This window comes from Megalopta genalis, chromosome 14 (assembly GCF_051020955.1).
Source record: "Megalopta genalis isolate 19385.01 chromosome 14, iyMegGena1_principal, whole genome shotgun sequence".
NCBI lineage: Eukaryota > Metazoa > Arthropoda > Insecta > Hymenoptera > Halictidae > Megalopta > Megalopta genalis.
The window spans coordinates 10,552,955-10,574,881 of record NC_135026.1 but is presented as its reverse complement, the minus strand read 5'-3'; the positions used below and the strand labels follow the sequence as shown (position 1 = coordinate 10,574,881).

General features: G+C 29.7%; 6 protein-coding genes and 1 long non-coding RNA gene across 15 annotated transcripts; 3 read left to right on the top strand and 4 right to left on the bottom strand.

The window, feature by feature from the left end:
• Positions 1–498: 498 nt before the first annotated feature.
• Positions 499–4,204, top strand: ida (anaphase promoting complex subunit 5 ida). 2 transcript variants are annotated; one of them, XM_033484343.2, is made up of 12 exons: positions 499–541; positions 745–855; positions 988–1,037; positions 1,196–1,575; positions 1,662–1,815; positions 1,922–2,103; positions 2,181–2,294; positions 2,501–2,630; positions 2,718–3,020; positions 3,087–3,208; positions 3,272–3,539; positions 3,609–4,204. In XM_033484343.2, the coding sequence occupies exons 1-12, from the start codon at positions 514–516 to the stop codon at positions 3,975–3,977; spliced, it is 2,211 nt and encodes a 736-aa protein (XP_033340234.2). In that variant the 5' UTR covers positions 499–513; the 3' UTR covers positions 3,978–4,204. The 2 variants fall into 2 exon arrangements, with proteins under 2 accessions (XP_033340234.2, XP_033340235.2); XM_033484344.2 differs by lacking the exons at positions 499–541; positions 745–855 and adding an exon at positions 568–707.
• Positions 4,205–4,531: 327 nt separating this feature from the next.
• On the bottom strand, positions 4,532–10,028 carry Hsc70-5 (Heat shock protein 70 cognate 5). The gene is made up of 11 exons (XM_076526365.1): positions 9,826–10,028; positions 9,322–9,383; positions 8,962–9,107; positions 7,938–8,061; positions 7,556–7,864; positions 6,976–7,138; positions 6,444–6,900; positions 5,958–6,254; positions 5,684–5,871; positions 5,460–5,600; positions 4,532–5,383 (listed from the first exon to the last, which is right to left on the bottom strand). Exons 1-11 carry the CDS (start codon positions 9,916–9,918, stop codon positions 5,315–5,317), a joined length of 2,049 nt encoding a protein of 682 aa, XP_076382480.1. The 5' UTR covers positions 9,919–10,028; the 3' UTR covers positions 4,532–5,314.
• A 165-nt stretch (positions 10,029–10,193) lies between these two features.
• LOC143260513 (uncharacterized) lies at positions 10,194–11,053 on the top strand. Its single transcript, XR_013034770.1, has 2 exons — positions 10,194–10,581; positions 10,747–11,053. It is a non-coding gene; the product is annotated as an uncharacterized LOC143260513 (long non-coding RNA).
• rt (Protein O-mannosyltransferase rt) lies at positions 11,035–14,532 on the bottom strand. Of its 4 annotated transcripts, none has more exons than XM_076526241.1 (9): positions 14,399–14,532; positions 14,137–14,193; positions 14,015–14,033; positions 13,667–13,690; positions 13,389–13,574; positions 13,131–13,305; positions 11,972–13,058; positions 11,571–11,872; positions 11,035–11,491 (listed from the first exon to the last, which is right to left on the bottom strand). In XM_076526241.1, exons 1-9 carry the CDS (start codon positions 14,525–14,527, stop codon positions 11,305–11,307), a joined length of 2,166 nt encoding a protein of 721 aa, XP_076382356.1. In that variant the 5' UTR covers positions 14,528–14,532; the 3' UTR covers positions 11,035–11,304. The 4 variants fall into 4 exon arrangements, with proteins under 4 accessions (XP_076382356.1, XP_033340232.1, XP_033340231.1 ...); XM_033484341.2 differs by having other exon boundaries at positions 13,389–13,442; XM_033484340.2 differs by having other exon boundaries at positions 13,389–13,690; positions 14,015–14,193.
• LOC117228547 (ATPase WRNIP1) lies at positions 14,470–17,726 on the top strand. Of its 4 annotated transcripts, none has more exons than XM_076526244.1 (6): positions 14,470–14,541; positions 15,099–15,385; positions 15,455–15,649; positions 16,260–17,067; positions 17,131–17,352; positions 17,432–17,726. In XM_076526244.1, exons 2-6 carry the CDS (start codon positions 15,107–15,109, stop codon positions 17,524–17,526), a joined length of 1,599 nt encoding a protein of 532 aa, XP_076382359.1. In that variant the 5' UTR covers positions 14,470–14,541; positions 15,099–15,106; the 3' UTR covers positions 17,527–17,726. The 4 variants fall into 4 exon arrangements, with proteins under 4 accessions (XP_076382359.1, XP_033340238.2, XP_033340239.2 ...); XM_033484347.2 differs by lacking the exon at positions 14,470–14,541 and adding an exon at positions 14,750–14,890; XM_033484348.2 differs by lacking the exon at positions 14,470–14,541 and adding an exon at positions 14,802–14,938.
• LOC117228516 (methyltransferase-like 26) lies at positions 17,522–21,851 on the bottom strand. Of its 2 annotated transcripts, none has more exons than XM_076526246.1 (3): positions 21,458–21,851; positions 18,572–18,637; positions 17,522–18,437 (listed from the first exon to the last, which is right to left on the bottom strand). In XM_076526246.1, the coding sequence occupies exon 3, from the start codon at positions 18,425–18,427 to the stop codon at positions 17,804–17,806; it is 624 nt and encodes a 207-aa protein (XP_076382361.1). In that variant the 5' UTR covers positions 18,428–18,437; positions 18,572–18,637; positions 21,458–21,851; the 3' UTR covers positions 17,522–17,803. The 2 variants fall into 2 exon arrangements, with proteins under 2 accessions (XP_076382361.1, XP_076382360.1); XM_076526245.1 differs by lacking the exon at positions 21,458–21,851 and adding an exon at positions 21,270–21,406.
• LOC117228542 (dnaJ homolog subfamily C member 21) lies at positions 19,179–21,409 on the bottom strand. The gene is made up of 2 exons (XM_033484339.2): positions 21,270–21,409; positions 19,179–21,111 (listed from the first exon to the last, which is right to left on the bottom strand). Exon 2 carries the CDS (start codon positions 21,031–21,033, stop codon positions 19,321–19,323), a length of 1,713 nt encoding a protein of 570 aa, XP_033340230.2. The 5' UTR covers positions 21,034–21,111; positions 21,270–21,409; the 3' UTR covers positions 19,179–19,320.
• Positions 21,852–21,927: the final 76 nt, after the last annotated feature.

Below are 21,927 nucleotides of genomic sequence, written 5' to 3'. Positions count from 1 at the left end.
ATGAAAATATTTCAATTAAAAAATATTAAATATTTAATTAAATTATAAGTGTGAAATGGCTGCTTTGCGCTAGCCGAGCTCACCTTTCATTGGTCAGGGTTTTTCGATAATAACTTGTAAACAAAGTCGTAAATTGTATTTGCGCTAAGAAAAAAGTTACTTCAAATGACATCAGGGACCCCTCATTTTCCGGGAGTAAAATAATTTTGGGACACCCTGTATAAGCTATGCTAGATGAATTGGGCATTATTTAGATAAAAAATTATTTAAATAACGATTTTAATAGAAGATACTTTATCTTTATTCGTTATTCGAACGTTTGAATAAAAAAAGTATTTTTATTCGACGAGTATCGAATAAATAATTTCATTCGACAAGAATTTATCCGACGAATAAAGATACCTTTTTTTTCGAAGCTCATTTATTCGAAAAATAAAGCTTTCATCTTTTATCTAAATCTTTATTCGAAGGCTTCGAATAATTATTGCCAGCTCGAATAAACGCAATGCCGAAATGCCGAGCATCGAGCCCCAACCTAGGCGTGAGTTCAATCTATAATACAAATGCTTTATGCCATAAAGTTTATGACAAACTTTAAAATAAAATTACCACTTTAAAATAAACTGCCGAATCTTTATTTGATCGCAGTCGCGGTAGAACAAGATATTTCATTTAGAATGATCTGCTTATGGTTTTAATAATTCTACGTAAGTGTTAATAATACGATATTCATTATGTCTACAGATTTTTTAAATATTGATGGTAGTATTAAAGGGGTACAGAAAATAACCCTAACCCCATATAAAGTAGCAACTATTATTTTAATTAAGGAGTATTGCAATGAAACCACGAAAGGTAATGTAAAACATGTTTATCTTCATAATAACGCTATTTATTTCATAATAAGAGTGGTATAATAAATAACATACATAATTAAGTATGTAATCTTTAGCTAAAAATGCTTCTAAAGCTACTTTTTTTTTGTAGCAATTGTTGAAAGACGTGACTTTTGCTTGGCAGCATTAAAATTGATTCAAGTAAGTTCTTTCATTCATCAATATATTATAGAATAATTTACCACTCTTTTTTTCTTTTACACATCATATTATTTAGATTTAATGAAAAGATTAATAAACTAATTACATGGTTTACTATATTAATTATAGTAAATTATTATTGATCATTTCTTTTTTAGTCTCCAGACATGGATCTTAATTCACTTTTAAATGTGTTATATTCTCCTGAATATGTTCTCCATCGATTTGCACATCTATTAGAAGTACAGTTAAATGTTTTAAAAGGAGATGGAGTTGAAGGATTAGTAGATTTATTTGACAGTGTGGGACGTCTTATGAAGCCAACTCTGGACCATTCTCTTTCTTTGCCTGCCTTAAATAAACATTCTGTTCTTGGATTGTACATAAGAAGAGCTATTATATCTTTTGAGAAGTTATTTTTTGATAAAGTTGTATCACTTTATGAAGATTTAAAGAAATATTCAGATAAAAAGGCGAATACCTCGGACATTTCTGACATTTCTATAGGTTCTAAAGTAGATGACTTGTATACAAATGAGTAAGAATTTCTGATAATACTTTCTCTGAATGTATTATTTTCCTATTATTATGTATACATTATATACTATTTTATATTGTTAACAGAACAAAAACAACTTGGGGTGGAAGGCAAGCTGAATTGCTGGTAGCACAACAAGCACATGCATTACAAACAGATGAACATAAAGCAATGTCTCCTGCAGAATTACAAGTTCTTGTGCGAGAACTATTAAGTTCTAGCCCTTACTATGCTGAAGCTGTGAGTACTGTTTGGTAAGAAAATAGTTTTTATGTTTTCAATGTAAAAGCATAAATAGACAATTTATTCTATTAATAATTTCTCTATGTTTGTTAATGTATTTCAGCATTACTTAAGTTATCTAAACTGCTTACGAGTAAATGAATACTGTGGAGCCATCGATAGCCTTTATCATTGTTTTGATAGATTGGCGCCTCTGGAAAACCGTTCTGCACCTGAAGACAGATCTCGTATTTTCAGATATGCAGCTTTAAATTTAGCAGTTTTACATGCTCAATTTAATCATAAGTATGAACGTATAAAATTATGTTTCAATTGGTGGTTATTGATACTGAAGAATATAACCTCGAAAGTTTTTTCTGTAGGGAAGTAGCTCAAGCTGCTTTAAAGGAAGCTATCATGATAGCTCAAGAAGCAGGAGACAATGTGTGTTTGCAGTTAGCACATGCTTGGATGTATCATCTAACTACTGAACAGAAGTATGTATTAATATTACCATTAGTAGAGAATGATATATACATATAAAACAATTGCACCTACGGTCTATTTATACATTTCTTAATTTAAAAAAAATCTTTATATTCAATGAATTCCAATTATTCCAATAATCATTTAAATGTAATTGCATTAGTGTTAGTTATCGCAGCATTAATACAATTATTGTATAATTATCTGTGTTACATAGGGGATTACTTATAGAAAGATCGGTTGGCAAGGCAAGTATGTTGGGAATTAATCATACCACTGGCTTGGGTCTCATTGCATATGCTCATAATTCCGCTTTAAAAGCTAAAGGTCCACCACAAGTGTTTGAGGTATATGTTTTTATACATTTAATACGAGTTTAAAAATTTTGTAGATATTTAACGAAGATAACAATATAGCTTTTTACTTGATTCTAGACTCTCATGAAATCTGATGTTTTAAATTGTCAACATTCCATGATCGATTTAATGTCAATGACTTATGCTGAAAAATCTGCATTATGGGCATACTATGGTAAAACTGAAATGTCATCCGTTTCCGCGCAGTTACTTCTTTTACATAATACAGGAGATAAAAAGCAGCATATGTTCAATGGGCCATCTACTTGTCAAGCTGTTGTTAACATTGCAAATATTTTAGTCGAGTTTGGTGAATATTCTTTGGTTGACATTGTGCTTGCCCATGCAAAGGAAAGATTTCCTAATGAACCCTGCAATAAGGTATTAATTTACAAATTACTGTCGTATTTCAATGTTTATTCGAATATAGCATTCTTACATTTACAGATATGGATGTTAAGCGAGCAACTTTACATATTCACTCAATTAATAAGACACGAAAAATGGAGTGAAGCAGCAGCAGTAGCAATGAATATTTCAAGTTTAGATTCTTTGGAAAGTAAATTCAGGTATAACAAAAATGTAAAACTATTTGTTAAATATTGTTTTAAATTAAAAAATTTGTGTTTAAGGTTAGCAGAAGTTTGCTTAGGGAAAGGAGATTATCCTAAAGGCGTGGAATATATCAATAGTATCGAAGAATGCGAACAAATAACGCCGCAAAATAAAATAAAATCTATGCTTTTATTGAGTCAAATAATGTATGCATCGGGTTCACTGGAAAATGGAATGGCTAGTGTCAACTCTATAGTGCTTCTTAACACTGCATTGGAGTTAGCAGTACAAAATCATTTATCTTACTACGAAGCTTTCGTTAAAATGCATCTTTCAAACACTCAGGTAAATAAATTAATGTATATTTTTAATTAATTCATTGAGTGTGTTATATTATTCTACTTTTCTTAATAGCTGATAATGGGCATGCCAACGTTAGCTTTAAACTTAGTGGAAGAAGTCATTACTCAAATTTTAGCACATGCTGGATATTATGATCAGGGCAGAGCGTTCGTTTTATATTCAAAATGCTTAGTTGCCACAGCACCAGTATGTGGCAATGCACGGAAGGAAATTATTTTAAGGGCTATTAAAGCACTCTCTAAAGCAAAAGATTGCTTTGTAAAAGTTGAAGCTTATGGAAGACTTCGAACTGCGTTGTGTCTAGAATCATTATTATATCACGAAATAGATTTAAAGACTGAACGAAATCAGTGTGCTTTCGAGTTTCGACAATTAGACGAGCAATTCCTGACAAAATTAAACAACCTTTCTTTATATTAGAAGAAAAAAAATTGCATAAAATTATACTTGAAAGAAGCTTCATATTGTTCTTTTGTATTGAATATATGTACTACTAAAAATATCAATACGAAGCAAATGATTGTTATAAGTTGTTTTTCATTCTCAAATTGAAAATAACTTTAAGATTATTATTTAGATGTTATTAAGATAGCAATTTTGTATTGTTAATAATTTTTAAATAAAACCAGTAAAATTGTCATTCTTAATTTTTGTTATAAATTGACCTATAGAATTTTCCTTAAAATATTCTTGGCACGTACAGTTTGTTCAATAAGAGCGTTGTCCGATTTTGACGATTTTTTGTCTATATATATCAAAGTAATTTTTTAATTATTGAAAAACAGATATATATTACTTTTTTATATATTGTTCCAATACTCTTTTATTAAACAGACTGCACAACAGTTGAAAATCCTGTAGCACAGAGATACGCTTTTAGTATTTTTCTAAATCTATTTTATATATATATATATATATATATATGTAGATTTATGTGGATAAAAATGACTGTAAGTACACTCTCCTGCACAATATTTCAAATAAAAAATTTTAATAACATGGTTACATCATAGTACAGTATTTCTTAACATAGTCTACATATCGCGCATATCCTATAGAATAATTTGTTTTGCATCGAACATACGTCACATTCTCTCGTACTTTTATTCATTCATACATACTGGATGAATCACCACAAGATTCTATAGTTACAAATTTCTATTGTTGTGACCTGTTTAACTACCAATTTCCTCTGTTCTTATTGAATTCAAGTTAAACTGACAAGGAAGTACATGTTTTTAACACTTCCCTGCATGTAATAATAAACTGCTAACAGCAAATGTCATAACGTAAATAGTTATATACAGAGTATACAATTTTACCTCCTCACAGAAGATGATACTTGATTGTGTAATAAATATATACTTTCCAAAATATTTGATAAAAATTTATCTTTTCGTATTTATTATTTTCAAATAATTCAATAGTACGAATTAAATCAAAATGATTTGAAAGCTATTTGCTTAATATCTTTTTTGAGAAATGTTAAAAATTTATGTAATTATAAAGTAATACATATATTATAATTGTGAACAAATCTTATCTCTATACATAACCTTTTAATTTCAAATTAATATTTCCTATTATCAATCACACATGTTCAAAAAATAAAAATACTAATACATCGTTCATTATTTGCTTAAATTTTGTTACCTGTTACATAACGATGAATTTCTTTTGAACGTGTAAAGTGTTATTGGTGCTACTACATCTGTGCAATTAATTTGTTTTTCCTGAATATGTTGTCTTAAATGTTATTAATTCTTTTCTTCCTTCTTTTCTGCTCCAGGTTCCTGTTGACTTTGACTGTCTCGTTCTGCAGCCATCTATAATTAAATAAATTAAATGTTTTTAACGAAATTTCAAAACATTATTTAGAAATTTAAAACTTAAATAATGTACCTTTTTGTACGCCATTTCAAACAGTTTAAGGCTTGCTTGTTGTAATTCATTCGACTGCTTTTTAATTTCTTCTGGTTCTAGATCATCTTTCTTCGCTAATGTTTCTCGCATTTTAGCAAGCAGTTCCCTTAATTGGTCACACTATACACAAAGATTGACATTGTTAATATACCACAATATATTAATTATATATAATTTACGTGTCTAGAAAATTATATTCTTACTCCTTCTTGTGGTAATTGTGCTTTGAATTCTTCTAATTTACTTTCCGTATCATGAATAATTCCTTCCGCTTGGTTTACAGCCTCAACTCTTTCTTTCTTCATCTTGTCTTGTTTAGCATACTGTTCAGCATTCTTAACCATGTTTTCAATTTCGTCTTTACTGAGGCCACCACTCGATTGAATAACAACTATAAATTTAAAAAATAGACAGTTTAACCATGATTCTTTTATATTATGATATATACGTATATATGTATTATAAAATGTTACAAACTTTGCTGTTCTTTTCCAGTGCCTTTATCTCTAGCGGATACATGAACAATACCATTGGCATCAATATCAAATGTGACTTCTATTTGTGGCACTCCTCTTGGTGCAGGTGGAATTCCAACGAGAGTAAATTGTCCCAAAAGTTTATTATCGTGAGCCATTTCTCGTTCACCTTGATGAACTTTGATTTCTACTTGAGTTTGACCATCAGCTGCTGTGGAGAATACTTGACTTTTCTTCGTAGGAATAGTCGTATTTCGTGTAATTAATCTTGTAAACACACCACCTAACGTTTCAATACCTGGAAAATAGAAATATGAATGTACAACAATGTTATAATGACATTTTCATACATAAAAGTTTGTGATGATAAGTATAACTCAGTATACTATTTTCTTCATTATTATCAGAGAGAAGATTAGTTACATAAGCATCACAGTAGAACAGGTATTTTTATCGAATTATTACCGATATGTAAACACATAATTACCAAGCGAGAGTGGAGTAACATCTAGAAGAAGAACATCGGTTACATCTCCAGCAAGTACTCCTCCCTGAACTGCAGCGCCAACAGCTACAGCTTCATCAGGATTTACAGCTTTTGATGGTTGTCGACCAAAAATTTCCTGCACTGTTTGTTGAACCTTAGGTACTCTTGTCATACCGCCAACCAACAATACTTCTCCAATATCAGACTTTGATACTTCAGCATCAGAAAGTGCTTTCTGACATGGTTGAATAGTACGTTTAATTAAATCACCAACAAGACTCTCAAATTTACTTCTGGAAAGCTTAAGGTTCAAGTGCTTTGGTCCACTAGCATCCATAGTCAGATAAGGTAAATTTATATCTGTTTGTAGAGAACTAGACAATTCAATTTTCGCCTTTTCAGCTGCTTCTTTCAACCGTTGCATGGCCATAGCATCTTTAGCTATATCTATACCTTGCTATAATAATAACAAAATATTGAATTTTATTGTTATTATACTATTAATATTATTGTTTTATTTGAAAATACATACATCTTTCTTGAATTCTGATACTAAATAATTAACTAAAGTATTATCAAAGTCTTCTCCTCCCAAGAAAGTATCCCCATTCGTGGATTTTACTTCAAAGACTCCTTTTTGGATTTCTAAGATTGAGATATCAAATGTACCACCCCCTAGATCATATACTGCGATGCTGAAAGAAGAACATATTACTTTTAATATTTTCTTTTTTATATGTTAAAATACGTCAAAGGTACCGAATTAGTCAGTAAATATTTTCAGCATGTTTAAAAAAAGAAATGCTAAGAGACGAAAAATAATAGCATCATTCTAAATTATACATATTGCATATATTTTTATTAACACTTTAAAAGCCGCACGTCTACGCAGTTAAATGTCACCAGGGACTGGCAATATTTGTCAATTCATGAAATAATTTGATAATTAATACAACAAATTTAATATTTTTCTTTTGTATGATAATTATTAAAGCAATCACCTACATAATTATTAAAATAATCACACACACATGTTGTGTAAGAGGTCATTAAAGTGTTAATAGACGATATAATTAAATTTGTAATGTGATTATGTAAGTAATAATTCTTACATTTTATCTTCTGTTTTATCCATGCCATATGCAAGAGCAGCTGCTGTTGGTTCATTGATTACTCTAAGAACATTGAGACCAGCAATCTGTCCAGCATCTTTTGTTGCTTGTCTTTGTGAGTCATTAAAATATGCAGGAACAGTAATTACAGCATTTTTCACTGCAGTACTTAAATATGCTTCTGCCGTCTCTTTCATTTTCATAAGTACAAAAGCACCAATTTGACTAGGAGAGTACATTTTACTATCCCCTCCTTGTACCCATGCATCTCCATTGGAAGCTCGAACAATTTTATAAGTCACAGTTTTCCTAAAATTATAGATATTTTTCACTGTACAATGGGAAAATATTAACAATGATCTACAGAGACAATAATACGTACATATCTTTTTTCACTTCTGGATCTTCAAATTTTCGTCCAATTAATCGTTTCGTAGCATAAAATGTATTTGATGAATTTGTAACTGCTTGACGTTTAGCTGGCATACCAACCAAACGCTCTCCATCTAAAAGTTTTTAAAATTTTTATTGTGTGTATTTTAAAACACATATTACATGCATTAAGCCAACATCAATACTGTATGAAGTAGATTCTCATACTAATCCATTTTTATCCATATTAAAAGTGTGATAAATTTTAAAAACAGTTGGAACGTTTCACACTGCTCCTATAACTCAATAGCACACAATTCAAAATTATGTATGAGCATCCAAACATCTCCTAGCAAATGTAATAGTGATTCAATATTCAAAGCCCTAACATCAACATTGTGTTATGTGGTGAGTAGACTGAGGATCTTAATAATCAAAGTTATTAATTAATTGCAATATACTAGAGCTACACAGACATTTATTTTTGTTCCTAATTATTTTAATGAATTTAGAATAATACAACAGTATTTTAAAATTCTTTAAATGTTTTGCATTTGATGTATACAATTTTGTCTAAAATACATAAAATTCACTGCACAATGTGCACAAGTCATAAGGAAATTATAGTCATTTTGGTTCAGTGATACTTTGTGGGGAATTCAATTTTGCTACGCTTTAATATATAGGCTCATTATCATGTCTACCATTAATATGACTAGAGGAGTTTAACATGAGTGGTCATTGACATTGCAATTCAGAAAAGATGGATTTAAATATACATATAAATTTAGCACTAGTGTAAACTGTCTATATGTGTAGATTACTTGAATTAGTTTTTTGCTTATCCAGCTACGAAGCAGGTGGTAACTAAAGCTTAAATTAATGCATAAATTTAAACAAAAATGCTTCTTCACTATATCTTAATTTCTTATTTATATTTTATGTAGTAGGCATTTGTTGTAGCAAATATCAAATGCATTTCAACAATGTATCATATAAGTCAATTTTGGCATAACGAGTGGATAATTTCTAACCTTTAGTAAATGCAACATAAGACGGAGTCGTTCGTGAACCCTCAGCATTTTCAATAACCTTAGCTTGTTTTCCTTCCATTACAGCTACACATGAGAATGTTGTTCCAAGATCAATACCAATAACTGCACCTTTTACTTCTTCCGATCTAAACAAATAATACTTTTTTTTAAATAACAATTTATAGAGTGGTTCTTTAGTTGGTAAATCTTATAAAACAATCTTTACACAAACAGAATATTAAAAATTATTTTGAAGTATTTATTACATTAGAAATGTGGATATGTCAATGCAATTATGGATATTAAAAAACTAGAATTTAATAGACAATGTGACAAATTTAAGAATAAAGTATTATTTACTTGTATCGATATTGATGTATATTAGTAGCTTGTTGAGGTACAATGTAGGCAGAAGGTGCTACCTAAAACATATTTAAATATTTCAAATACTGATATACACATTATATAAAGTGTGAAATTTGTTGTCCCAATTGAATCATGAATTACTGTTAAAAAAAAAACAATTATGATAACACATAAAATAAGTTTTTAATAATTACAATCAATGCACGACAAATAGAAATATAATAGAGATCACATGCATCTCTATATCTTGTATAAAATTTAGATTCAAGCGTGAAAAATAAATCGTGTGGATCACGTGCCGGCTATAAGACTTATATTGCTTTATAGAATTATACAAAAAGATACATTTAATATCTAGGAAAAGAGAAAAATACGTGATACGTATTAATGAAATCAATAATATATTATATAGAATAACAAAAGTGATTCTAACATTGTAATATATGTGCCGAATATGCGGCGTAAGTTGCGAGCATGCCAATCGCCATCGATACTTACATTTTTAAGAATCGTGCTGAACTGTTGTTTTCTAGCAATGTCGCAGGTGACACTGCTGCAACTTCGAGTTAACAACTTTGCAGCAGTTAACATTTTGATTTTTATATGTTATATCGTCTAAATTGACAAAAATCAGCAAAGAGACGTGGGTACCCCAACTTCACATGTAGTGATGCAACCTTCACAGAGACTTGTATTGCGCACTCTACGCGCGCATGAAGAGTAATCTCTACTGTGCGATCACATACGTAATCGTATTCGACCAATAGTGAATAAGGTCCTAATGTATAGACCAATCAACGTGCTACATGGCCTTCTTGCCTTTGCTGGTTCAAGAATTATCCCGAATGTTCTACTAAAGACTAGATATTGATGAAATACATTACGAAAATAACGCAATTTTACAAATGTAATTGAATTTTTTACTTTGTAAATTGAATAATATATTATTGTAAAAGTGCTCATAATTACTATATTTTAAAACTAATAAAAAAAGATCTTCAATGATTAACATTGTGAACAAAAGTACTACGTTTTCATAGATCCGGAATTTAAAATGCAAAATGATGAAAAAGTAAAGTAATTCAAAAAGCCATTTACATGATTAGATATTTAGTATTGCCATCTGTAACATAATTATAGATTTACTTGAAATCTGAATAACATAACTTTATAAAATTTTATATCACTTTCATTCGGTCATAATCGCCTATCGATTTGTGCGAATAATGAAAAAGTTAATAATGTAACATGCAGGTACTTATACAACTTTTAATTTAGTTGTATAAATTAATATAAAATTAAAAATATTACAAGTAATAATAACAATAATTTTATTAATATTTTGTTACAAGGAGAATGTCATAAAAGGCTCTATTTGTTTGAGATTTATTAAAAGTAATTATGTGTTTTTATTTTTAGGACATATTACGATATCTTACATAATACAAAATAAGAATGTGTAATGAAGTAGCAATTTAAGGTAGTATTGTTTTGTGAGGATATCGTGGAAAATTTCGAAAACATGTTTTTCTGTAACCATAGCAGCGTAATATAGCACTCCTCAGAATTTACACACACAAATAAATATTATAGATTTAGGCTTGAATTTATTTATTTATTACATATATACACGTATGTAATAATTAGCAAACATTTTGTAAAATGGAGTCAGTCTATATGATAAAGTATATACTTTAAAGAAAATAATAAATTTATATATCAATTATATATTTATAACTATAATAAATATAGAAAATAATAAATATACATATATATTGTACAATATTTTGAATACATGATCTGTACTAAAAAATTGTTTAAAATGGAGCATCATAGAAATATGTGGTACTGTTTGACGTAATCAATATGTTTTACATACTTTAAAAGAAATTTTTTGATACAGATAAACAAATAATCTTATCAATATTTACTTATTGTACTTATCAATATATACTTATATTAAATTTGAGTATCTCTTTAAGTTTTATGAACAATAAAATCCCATGTGTCTCGCCATCTCAAATTTACAATTTCCTTGGCACTTAGATGTGTCGTTCCATAGCAAAGCGGAGAAAACTTTTTAAATATATATATAATAAAAACTATCCAGACAAGAGTACTGACTCTTAATGTATGGAGTAAGATATTTTGCTGATATCGAGTTCTGTAAGAGTAAAACATAATTAAGGCATTCCAATAAAGTAGTTTACAGTAGATTCATATTTAATAAGTTTTCAACATACTCAATTAAATAATATAAATGTTCTATTGTTGCTGCAGTAAGCAATAACTTAAAAATGAATGCTGGTAAATAATGATGAAGGAAAAGAGTTCTTTGAACGAACATAAATGGTAAAAAGTGTAGCAGATATCCAGTTAATAGAATACTTCCAATATTAGAAAATTTATTCCATTCTGAGTTTGTAATATCAAAACACATTCTTCTTCTTCGTAATATATAAAACACAAATAGAATGGAATATATAATCATGCAGATTGTAGCTGAATACCAAATTACTATATTCCCTAAAAGATATACTTGAGCCTGTGATGAACAGAATATATTAAGAACGAAGAGTGTTAATAACAAACGATAACAAACTTGATTAACTTGTATGTATGAATACAATAACATTTGACTCACATTGCTTTCATTCGAAACCCAATATGCAATTCCTCTAGACATCAGTGGCCAATCTAAAGGATCACTGGAATACATATGGCTATTTTGTCCTTCTTGACCACTAAAGAACATTTTTATTTGTAATTCCAAAAATTTTTCCCAGAAGCTCAATCTCGTAGCTTGCAGTGGAATCATTTCAGCATTAATTAATTCTCTTTCTCTCTGTTTCTGATCTTCACTTTTAGTGTATCTATGTTCTTCAACATTCCATATGGAGTCCGTCTGATCTATTAATCTGTCTGCTACTACCTCATGTTGATTGAAACCCCAATCAGGTAATTGTCTTCCACTAAACTTTAATGCATAGTCTGATTTTACATGTATTAAACGCACTTGACTTTGGATAGCATGCCAGACATCCCCATTGGTATCTCTGTTAGCAATTTCAACTCTCCAAAGATTTTGAGCCGGCATAGATACATTATAATCAATGTAGCAAGACACTTCCTGACTCTGAGGTGTCATTGCAGCTGCAACATCATGTGAATTTAATGCTCTACTTGTAATCCCATGTACTAACTGTATTATGTCGCCATGTTTTACTGATTCTCGAGGTTTAGTAACAACTAAATCATTTTTTTCTGGCTTTTTCACAATCCACCAGTTATTGACATCTTTAAAAGAATAACATGTAACTTGTTGCTGATGTGAACTACCTCGACCATCTGGATATCTTAATGGATACATATGATTATGGCTATGAAGCCAACAAGCTCTTCCATATGTGTGTCTTAAAGTAATTTGTGAACCATGAGTCACTTCTAATGGTTGGCCTTTTGTAATGCTGGCAAGACCGCCTTCTAAACTTGCTTGAAATGCACTTGTCATCACAGAGTCATGTGGTCCTGCTTTAGAGAGTATTGATAAATGAATATAAAATACAGTTAAATAAATGATACAGATTACACTCAACACTACAACGATTCTCAATATAAGATGTATATACAACACAGTGCTAGACAAAGTCTTCCTGGATATTAGGGTCCAATAATCATAAGCAATTAAGGACAATGCAAGAATCAAAGAATATAATCCAACATATTTTACACTGAAACAGAAAATTTATTTACTTATTAGAACAAGTGGTTATCGAGATTTAAAACAACTTTGTTATAGATACCATAATGCACATGTTAGGTTTGCAATTCCTAAACTTAGCCATATCCACCATGATAAAGTTGCTGGTTGATCCATTACTTTTCTGAATTTCATAATACATATTAATCCAAATAATGAGAATTGCATCAGAATACTTTCCATCAAAATAAATCTAGATTGTGTTAAAAGAGCATTATCTGAAATATTAATAAGAATGTTTCCAATTAAATAAATTAGTATCTCATAAATCATTTGTCATAGTAAAAATGCAATAAATTACCGAGTAATAGTAATATCCCTGCTAATGCTGCAGTCCACTGTTTTAAACCCAATTCTAAAATTAAGTGATACGTTGTTGGAATTAATAAACTACCGCATAATGCGGGTACTAATCGCAACGCGAACAAAGGTACATTATCCATATAAGGGCTTCCAATTCTATCAAATTTGAATTGACCATCAAATCCTGCCAAATATGTTACTACGGAAATAAGCTGTTTTCCCAAAGGGGGATGCGAATCGAAAAAAAATGTTTTCTTCATATAAAGTCCCACATACTTTCCATAATGTAGTTCATCAAATCTGTTTTAGAAAAACATAAGATAACACTTATCTCTGATTATGTAGTTAAAATAAATCTTTCAACACTTTTAATTAATAATGCTAGATCTAATTAATATTAGAAAAATCTAATTTTAGAGAAAAAAGAAAAATATTTTAGAGAAAATTTTAAATTTTTAAGATAAAATTTTAAAATGTTTGCATCTGTTGCGCGATAGTATAATCACTTTTAAACAAGTTACCTAAAACCATTTAACAGTAAGAAGACTAATTTTTGTGGAAATCTTATATTTCGAATAAAATAATATTTAACTAGTTCTGTTAAAAAAGATGAAAATAACTTACACGATGCTGCGTGGTTCTTCTAAACGATAAAGTCGAGTGAAAATTCCCATTATCAATAAAATAATTGAAATTAAATCAATTTCAAAACTTATTTTAATTCGTGTTCGTATACTTGCAGTTACCATTGTTTCCGTCGTTTCACATTTCACAAAAGTGTCAGAAGGCTCGTGTTCATCGTTCTACAAAATATAAAGAAATTATTACTACTGCGGCGTTAATACAAACAAAAGAAATGAAACGTTTTCTAATAAATATTTTCTAATAGATATTCTCTACATATCTATGTAGAGATATCAAATAAATAAATTGTACTATACTTTAAAGGAAACTTTAAATTACTTTAAATACAGGTATTATGTTTCTAATTTTAAATAAATTTATTACTTTAGTTTGTTGAATATTTTTCGTACAACTGGCAGGAATATGCTCATAATAATCAAACTTGGCGCTTTGCACTTGCGACTGTTTAGTCAAGATATTAGGTCTTCCACGCTTACGACGAATAAGTTCCATTGCACAAGTTCACTGTAATTAAAGCGCTATTGCAATATCTATGTTATCTAGTCTCGATCGTACTGCTCTGAAGAAGTTAAGAGAAACGCGAAACTTTCTTTGAACACTACTTGAAGCCAACTCGAACCTTAGCGTCGTCACCAACGTCATCAATCTACCATTGGTTTCAACACAACATTGTTCTTTAAAAAAAGTTCAAAACTGGATAAAATGATATTTAGTCTTTCTTATTGTCCCGCAAAGAATTGAAATTGCTAAATTGTACAGTAAATTGTAAAGAACTTTCAATATATAAAATTAATGAATTGCTATTAAGATAAGGTTAACATTCTACAAGTTCGAGAGCTACAACATAACATAACGGTATCGTCTCCGAAAATCTCTTTCGTTATTCATTCTGCGCATCGTACGGTACATAATCTTGTACAAGTTGTCTTACAAAGTAAAAGAATTAAAAAAAGTTATAGATAATTTCAAAATTATTATAAATGAGCTCGAATTTATAACAAATGATATTTATTAATTATTGTCATATTAATTAATCAATGTAACACAAATATATTTGTTGCAGATTTAAATATGAGTAGTGACAAAATCACTTGTCCTATTTGCTCCAAAGAATTTTCAGCTGCAGTAATAGAAAGCCATGCTAGTAGATGTTTGTTTTTAAATGAATCAGTCAGTAGTGAATCTTCAACTTCCTGCAAAAATGAAAGTCCTACTAGAAAATTAATTAAATTGAGCAATATCAAAGGCAAGAAGAATAATTTGGGAACAACAAACAGAAGTAATAATATAACAGAATCATCTTTACTAAATACAGATAATCAGGGTTCTGGAATTTCATCAAATGACAATGTAGATATATTAGCTTTTTTCATAATATCAATCACTTAACAAGAAATCATGAACAATAATGATTTTTAGATTGACACACATAAAGAAGTTAAAAAACCAGTTAGAAGCAATCATGTTCCACTTGCTGAACGGATGAGACCCACATCACTTTCAGGATATGTTGGACAAATACATATTCTTGGTCCATCCAGTGTACTTTTTCAACTATTACAGAAAACTGAAATTCCAAATATAATTTTGTGGGGCCCACCTGGTTGTGGGAAGGTATTTATTAAAAATGTTATGTAATAATTTCAAATGACTACAAAATATATGACAAAAAATACAAAGATGCCGTATGTAAATTAAATGGATTAAATAATACTTTTTTAATATAAATTATTTTTCTAGAAAATTCAGTTAAATAATTGTTTCAATACATATATTATTAAATATAGATTATTAATATGTTTATCTGTTACTTATTATTTTTATCTATAATATACAGGGTGTCATTGAAAAGTATGTACAAGTGGACACCAGGTGATTCCTCATAAAAAAACATGAAGAAAATATAGAATAACAAATTTTCAAACTCGATTTTATCTAAAACTATGTCTTAGACAAAAAAAATTATTTTATATTTTTTTTTAATGTTTTTTTTTATGAGGAATCACCTGGTGCCTGCTTGTACACACCTTTCAGGGATACCCTGCATAGAAACATTAGGATGATATCATTAATTATTTTATTATTAAAATCAAATCGTATTATAATATTGTCAAATTTTATGAATATTAACATAACTGAGAAGCCTAACATAATCTGCTCTTGCATGCACAATTATACAGATATTTGTTACATTCTTAATAAATACAAATTTATTTCATTTCAGACTTCCTTAGCAAATGTTATAGCATCCATATGCAAAAATAATTCAGATAATAGAATAAGATATATCAAGATGTCTGCTGCAATGGTGGGAGTTCATGAAATAAAAGAAGTTATCACTGTAGCTAGTAATGAATTGAAATTCAAAAGACGTACAGTAGTATTCATGGATGAAATACATCGGTTCAGTAAAACTCAACAAGATGTATTTTTACCACATGTTGAATCTGGAACCATTAGATTAATTGGCGCGACAACGGAAAATCCTTCCTTCAGTTTGAATTCTGCTCTTTTAAGTCGGTGCAGAGTGATTGTTCTAGAGAAACTATCTGTGCCAAATTTAATATCTATATTAAATCGAGCTGTGTCTTCATTAGATGGAATAGTACTCAGTTCAATAAAAAACCTGGAGGACAATAAGGAAATACCAAAATTTATCATAGACGAACCTACTATAGAGTGGTTAGCAGAAACGTGCGATGGTGATGCTAGAATAGCACTAGGTGGTCTTGAATTAGCAATTCAATGTAAAGTACCAACTGAAAACGAAACTTTAGCTGACCCTGTCACAATTACTTTAAATGATATTAAAGAGAGTATTAAGAAGAGTCATATGTTGTATGATAAAAAAGGCGATCAACATTATGATATGATTTCTGCTTTACATAAGTCAGTTAGAGCAAGTGATGAAAATGCGTCTCTATATTGGCTAACTAGGATGATATTAGGTGGCGAAGATCCAGTTTATATTGCACGGAGATTAGTAAGGATGGCATGCGAAGATATTGGCTTGGAAGATCCAAAAGCTCTTGGTAATGTTAAATGGGTATTCAAAACAGTTCATCAATAAAATCATTCTGAAAAATTGTTTTTAGGAATTGCTATACATACAATGCATGGTTGTAAAATGATTGGAATGCCCGAGTGTGATGTCCTTTTGGCACAATGTACAACATATTTAGCAAGAGCCCCTAAATCCAGATTAATGGAAGATGCACTCAGAGCTGCTCAAAGAATAGTTGCTGAACATAAAGGTCCTCAACCAGGGGTACCACTGCATTTAAGAAATGCCCCAACAAAATTGATGAAAAATCTTGGTAATTATACTACACTAATACATGTATAATTAAAACATAGTTTCAAAATATATACAATTATGTATACATATTATTTTAGGATATGGTAAAAATTACAATATGAAACAAAAAGATGAATCTGGATTATGTTACTTACCAGAAGGATTGGAACATATAGACTTTTTCCAAATGTGATTAAAACTTTAAATTTAATTGTAATGTAATTTTTGTTTATATATAAACATTTTACAATATATTTATAATATTAAGTTATAATATAAATATTATAATGTTTATAAATCTATATTTTTTATATTATATTTAAAGTAAAACATATAAATATAAATATTATGAACATATATTGCAACAATATATAACTAATATTCTGTGTTAAATTTTACGTAATATTTTATTATTTGTGAATCATGCTTGTATTTATGTGTTATTCATTTTAATGTGATTTAAATATTACTTAGTATTTTTTCCATATGATAGTTTTATTATTTGCTGGCATATCAAAAATATCTATTAGCTTAATATTATTTTCTTCAGCTAGCTTTTTCAAATCTCTAATATCCCTCAGACCCCAATCCGGATCTTGAAATTTCAGAGACTTATCAAAGTTGACATTACTTTCTGGTGTTATTTGTCCATCTACAGCATATGGGCCATATGTAAAAAGGAAACCATTATCTTTTAATAATTTGCCAGCATTTTTAAATAATCCAATAGTACATTCATAAGGAGAAATGTGCATCATATTTGCATTATATATATAATCAATGCTATTTTCTGTAAAACTACCATTACCCCAATTACGAAAATTGGTTGTAATATCTATTCTTAAAGGCTGTTTTATATTTTTAAACTCATTTGCATATGATGAAATACTGTGTAGCAATCTTGGTTCGTATTCTGATGGATAAAAGGTCACTTGTGGAAAATAAGGAGCAAAGTGAGCTATGTGCTGTCCAGAACCAGATGATATTTCCAGAAAAATTTGATCTTGGCTATATTGAATATATTTTTGAAGAACTGAGAGTATCGGATCCTTATTACGATTAGCCGCAGGATAAACTAATTTTTTTGTAGCCATAATTCCACACCTTCAAAATTTTAATTATTAATTATTATCAACTACATAAGAATTATTTTCATAATACTGCAAGAACTACAATCTTCTTGATTTAACTAAAAATATATCGTATTGTTTAAAACAATAAAGTTTTTTAACATTTACCTATGATAAGCAGCACAACGAATAATACTATTCAGGCCTTATAATCACATTGATACTGTTTTTTACCTGAAAAATTTTAATGTAAAATTTTTGCACTAATAAAACTTATACAGAGTGTTCGACAACAAGTAAAAAATCCTTTTGACTTCAGTTTCGATTATATTAACAAAAGTTCGGTATATAAAACACTGTGTATAATTTTTTCACACAATACAATTACTGTCCATGTTAGTATTGGCTTAACTTACGTGTACCACTATTTATAATTATTAATATAAAATATGAAGACCATAATTTTTTACTTCTATTTTTTATCTAATATAGCCAGAAGAATTCTTAAATTTTTTCCCACCGAACACACTGTTTAGTAAAAAATAGTAACCTTAGCGATTGTATGAAATTCTATTTAAATCCTACATAATTCATTAGAAAGTTTTTTACGTCATTAATTTTTTTAAGCATAAAAGTTACACATAGTATCGCTTACTCTTAAATATAATACTACTAGTACTGTGATATTTACCTAACATTGACATCAACATTTTTTCAATAAAGTTTTAAATTGTACAAGGTATGGACACAGTATAGAAACCCCAAAAACACATCATAATTTCTAGGATAAATTTATTAAGTGAATATCTATCACATTTCTTAAAATAATTACAGTAAACTAATCGATAGTATGTATGTTGCTTCTTGTTATCAATGACCATTTCTGTTACTGTTTTCTTTGTTTTTTACGAGTTTTCTTAATTTCTTTTATTTTTCATGGTATTTGGTATATGTACAGAATGTCCCGTTTTCTTTAAGTGTTCAAATAATTTATTTTTACTTGAAAATTCAGATTTACATGTTATACAACAATGTGCCAAATCTGGAACCTCAGTTATCTGTGAGCCTTTTTTATGCTTACTTCCACACTCCTTTTCTGCTTGTTTATTAATTTTTTTGGAATTCTTAGATTTTTTAGATTTGACCTTACTACTGTTTATAGTATTTATGTCTAAATTATCCGAGTGTAATTCAACTACATCTATTCCACTTTTTGCTTGTTCCTCAGTATCTTCTAATTTATCATTAGGCTTCTGTTGACTAGCTTCTAAAACTTTATTTAGTACTGCTATTTTATGTTGCTGCTTTTTACGTTGTTTCTTTGATAAAAATATATCCACATTGACATGTCTGTCTTCTTCATCACTAGTATCCTCTGTTAGTGGATTTTGAACATTCTTCTTTTGTTTCTTCTTTTTCTTTAATTTTTTAGGTTGTGAAACTTCCTCTTCTTCTTGATCAGAAATGAGTTCATCTTCCGAAGTTGCACATTCATTATCGCTTTCATTTATTTGAGGTATTACATAAAAAGCATCATCCATTTGTGGTTCTACAGCTAAAGTTATTCCTTCTTGACTAACATCACTATCTTCAAAGGTTTCAAATTCTTTGTCATCTTCTTCCAGAGATATTTTCATTGCAATAACATTATCTTTGTGCTTTTTAGAGTTTTCATGATTTATAAAGGATTTTTGAGTTTTAAATCTTTTGTTACAAGCTACACAATACAAAGTACTATCACCTACTGCATTCTCATCATCTGTGTCCTCTTCAGAAGATAAACTTTCACCAAATTCTTTAGCAAGATGAGCTTCAATAGTTTTAAGCTCAGCTTCTATATTTGAAAACTTAGTCCATTCACATTCTTTATACTCTCCCAATTGCTTTTGTCTTTCTAATAGTTGTTGTCTTACTCTTCCTTGTGCTTTCTTCAAATTCTCTTTAGCGCGTTCAGCAAGTTTTAAAGCATGAGCCTGTACTCGTTTGTCACGTTTACGGACAAAGGCAACTAAATTTCGTACTTGTTCATTTCTTTCTCTTTTAGCTTTTTCTCTAATTTTTTTATTCTCTTTTTCAATAAGTCGAACAACACGTCTGTTTGGAGCACCTCTTATATCATAAGGATCTAACCAAGCAAAGGATTTTTTTGTATTATAACTTTGCCAATATGCATAAAAATTATGTACAACTTCTTCGTATGAACTTTGTGAACTCCCAAAGTGTGGAATTTCTTCATCCGAATCTCCTTCTTTAGCAAACTCTGCATCTTCAGTTGTTAATTTGTCAAAAACGTTACGATAAATGGCATAAAATCCTTTTTCATCGTCACCATATCCTTTGAAGCACGTAGTTGAGAAAAATGGTGTCAGATCAATAGAATCATCTTTGTAATCTTCCCCAATACCACCCTTTAAAATAGCTTCACGGTGATCATCATACCAAGTACGTGCATGTGGATCACTTAACACTTCCCATGCCTGTTGAACAAGTTGAAACTGTTCTTTTGCCTCTTCTGGATTACCTAAATTTTTGTCTGGATGCCATTTTAATGCTAATTTTCTGTAGGACCTTTTTAAATCATCATCAGTAGCATTTCGTGCTACCTCTAACACCTCATAATAACATTTCATTGTAATAATGAATATTTTCTATCCACGTTGTTAAAACTTGTGTAATCTGATGTGATATAAAACCAAATAAATCACATGCTAAAAGAAATAAGATTAACTCTTCAAAAACAAGAAAAATGTTCATGTTATAACATACATACTTATCTAATAAAAATTTCTTTTTTTAAACCTTACCAAATCTTACATATACATAATATGAAACGTATTTATATTAATAGATCAAAGAAATGTCTTACCAAATGTTACTTAGCAATAATTGTCCAATTATAATTTAATTACTTTTATTGGAAATTTCATAAAACAAGAAAATTAGTTCCAATAATTTTCTAGTACAACCATATTCTACAAAGTTACGTTTAAAATTTTAGGTTATACATATGACACATAAGTAGTGACCTCCACAACAGGGTTAGGAGCCCCTCACCTGCTGGCTTCGCCCATTCTCCTTCCAAACGCTCTTTTACCGAACTGGCTAAAGATACAGTGATACGTACCTATTCTCCGTTAGCGAGAATAGGAGTAGAAATTGCTTTGGTTTGATTGGCTGATGATTTAATGTTAAGACAAAATTTACTGCGGATTGGGAGTTAGAGAGGAAGGAAGAAAAAACGTGTATAACCTGAGGTAATATTACTGTACAATGTATGTATGTATATGTACATATGTATTTCCCTTAGGCCATAATGTACGAATATTGTACTACTCGTAGCCATGGTCTAAGACAGAGCTCGGAATTAACCAGCACGTAATGTGAGGCTCGCGAAGGCTATGCCTCCTGATTTCGATTGCGCGACTCGCTCCCGGTGGTCGTCACCTTCGGCTCAGAGCACCTCAGGCGTGCATGCTGTTGCTTTATATGTGTGAGTGTAGGTGAGGTGTGTGCGCGCGTGTGTG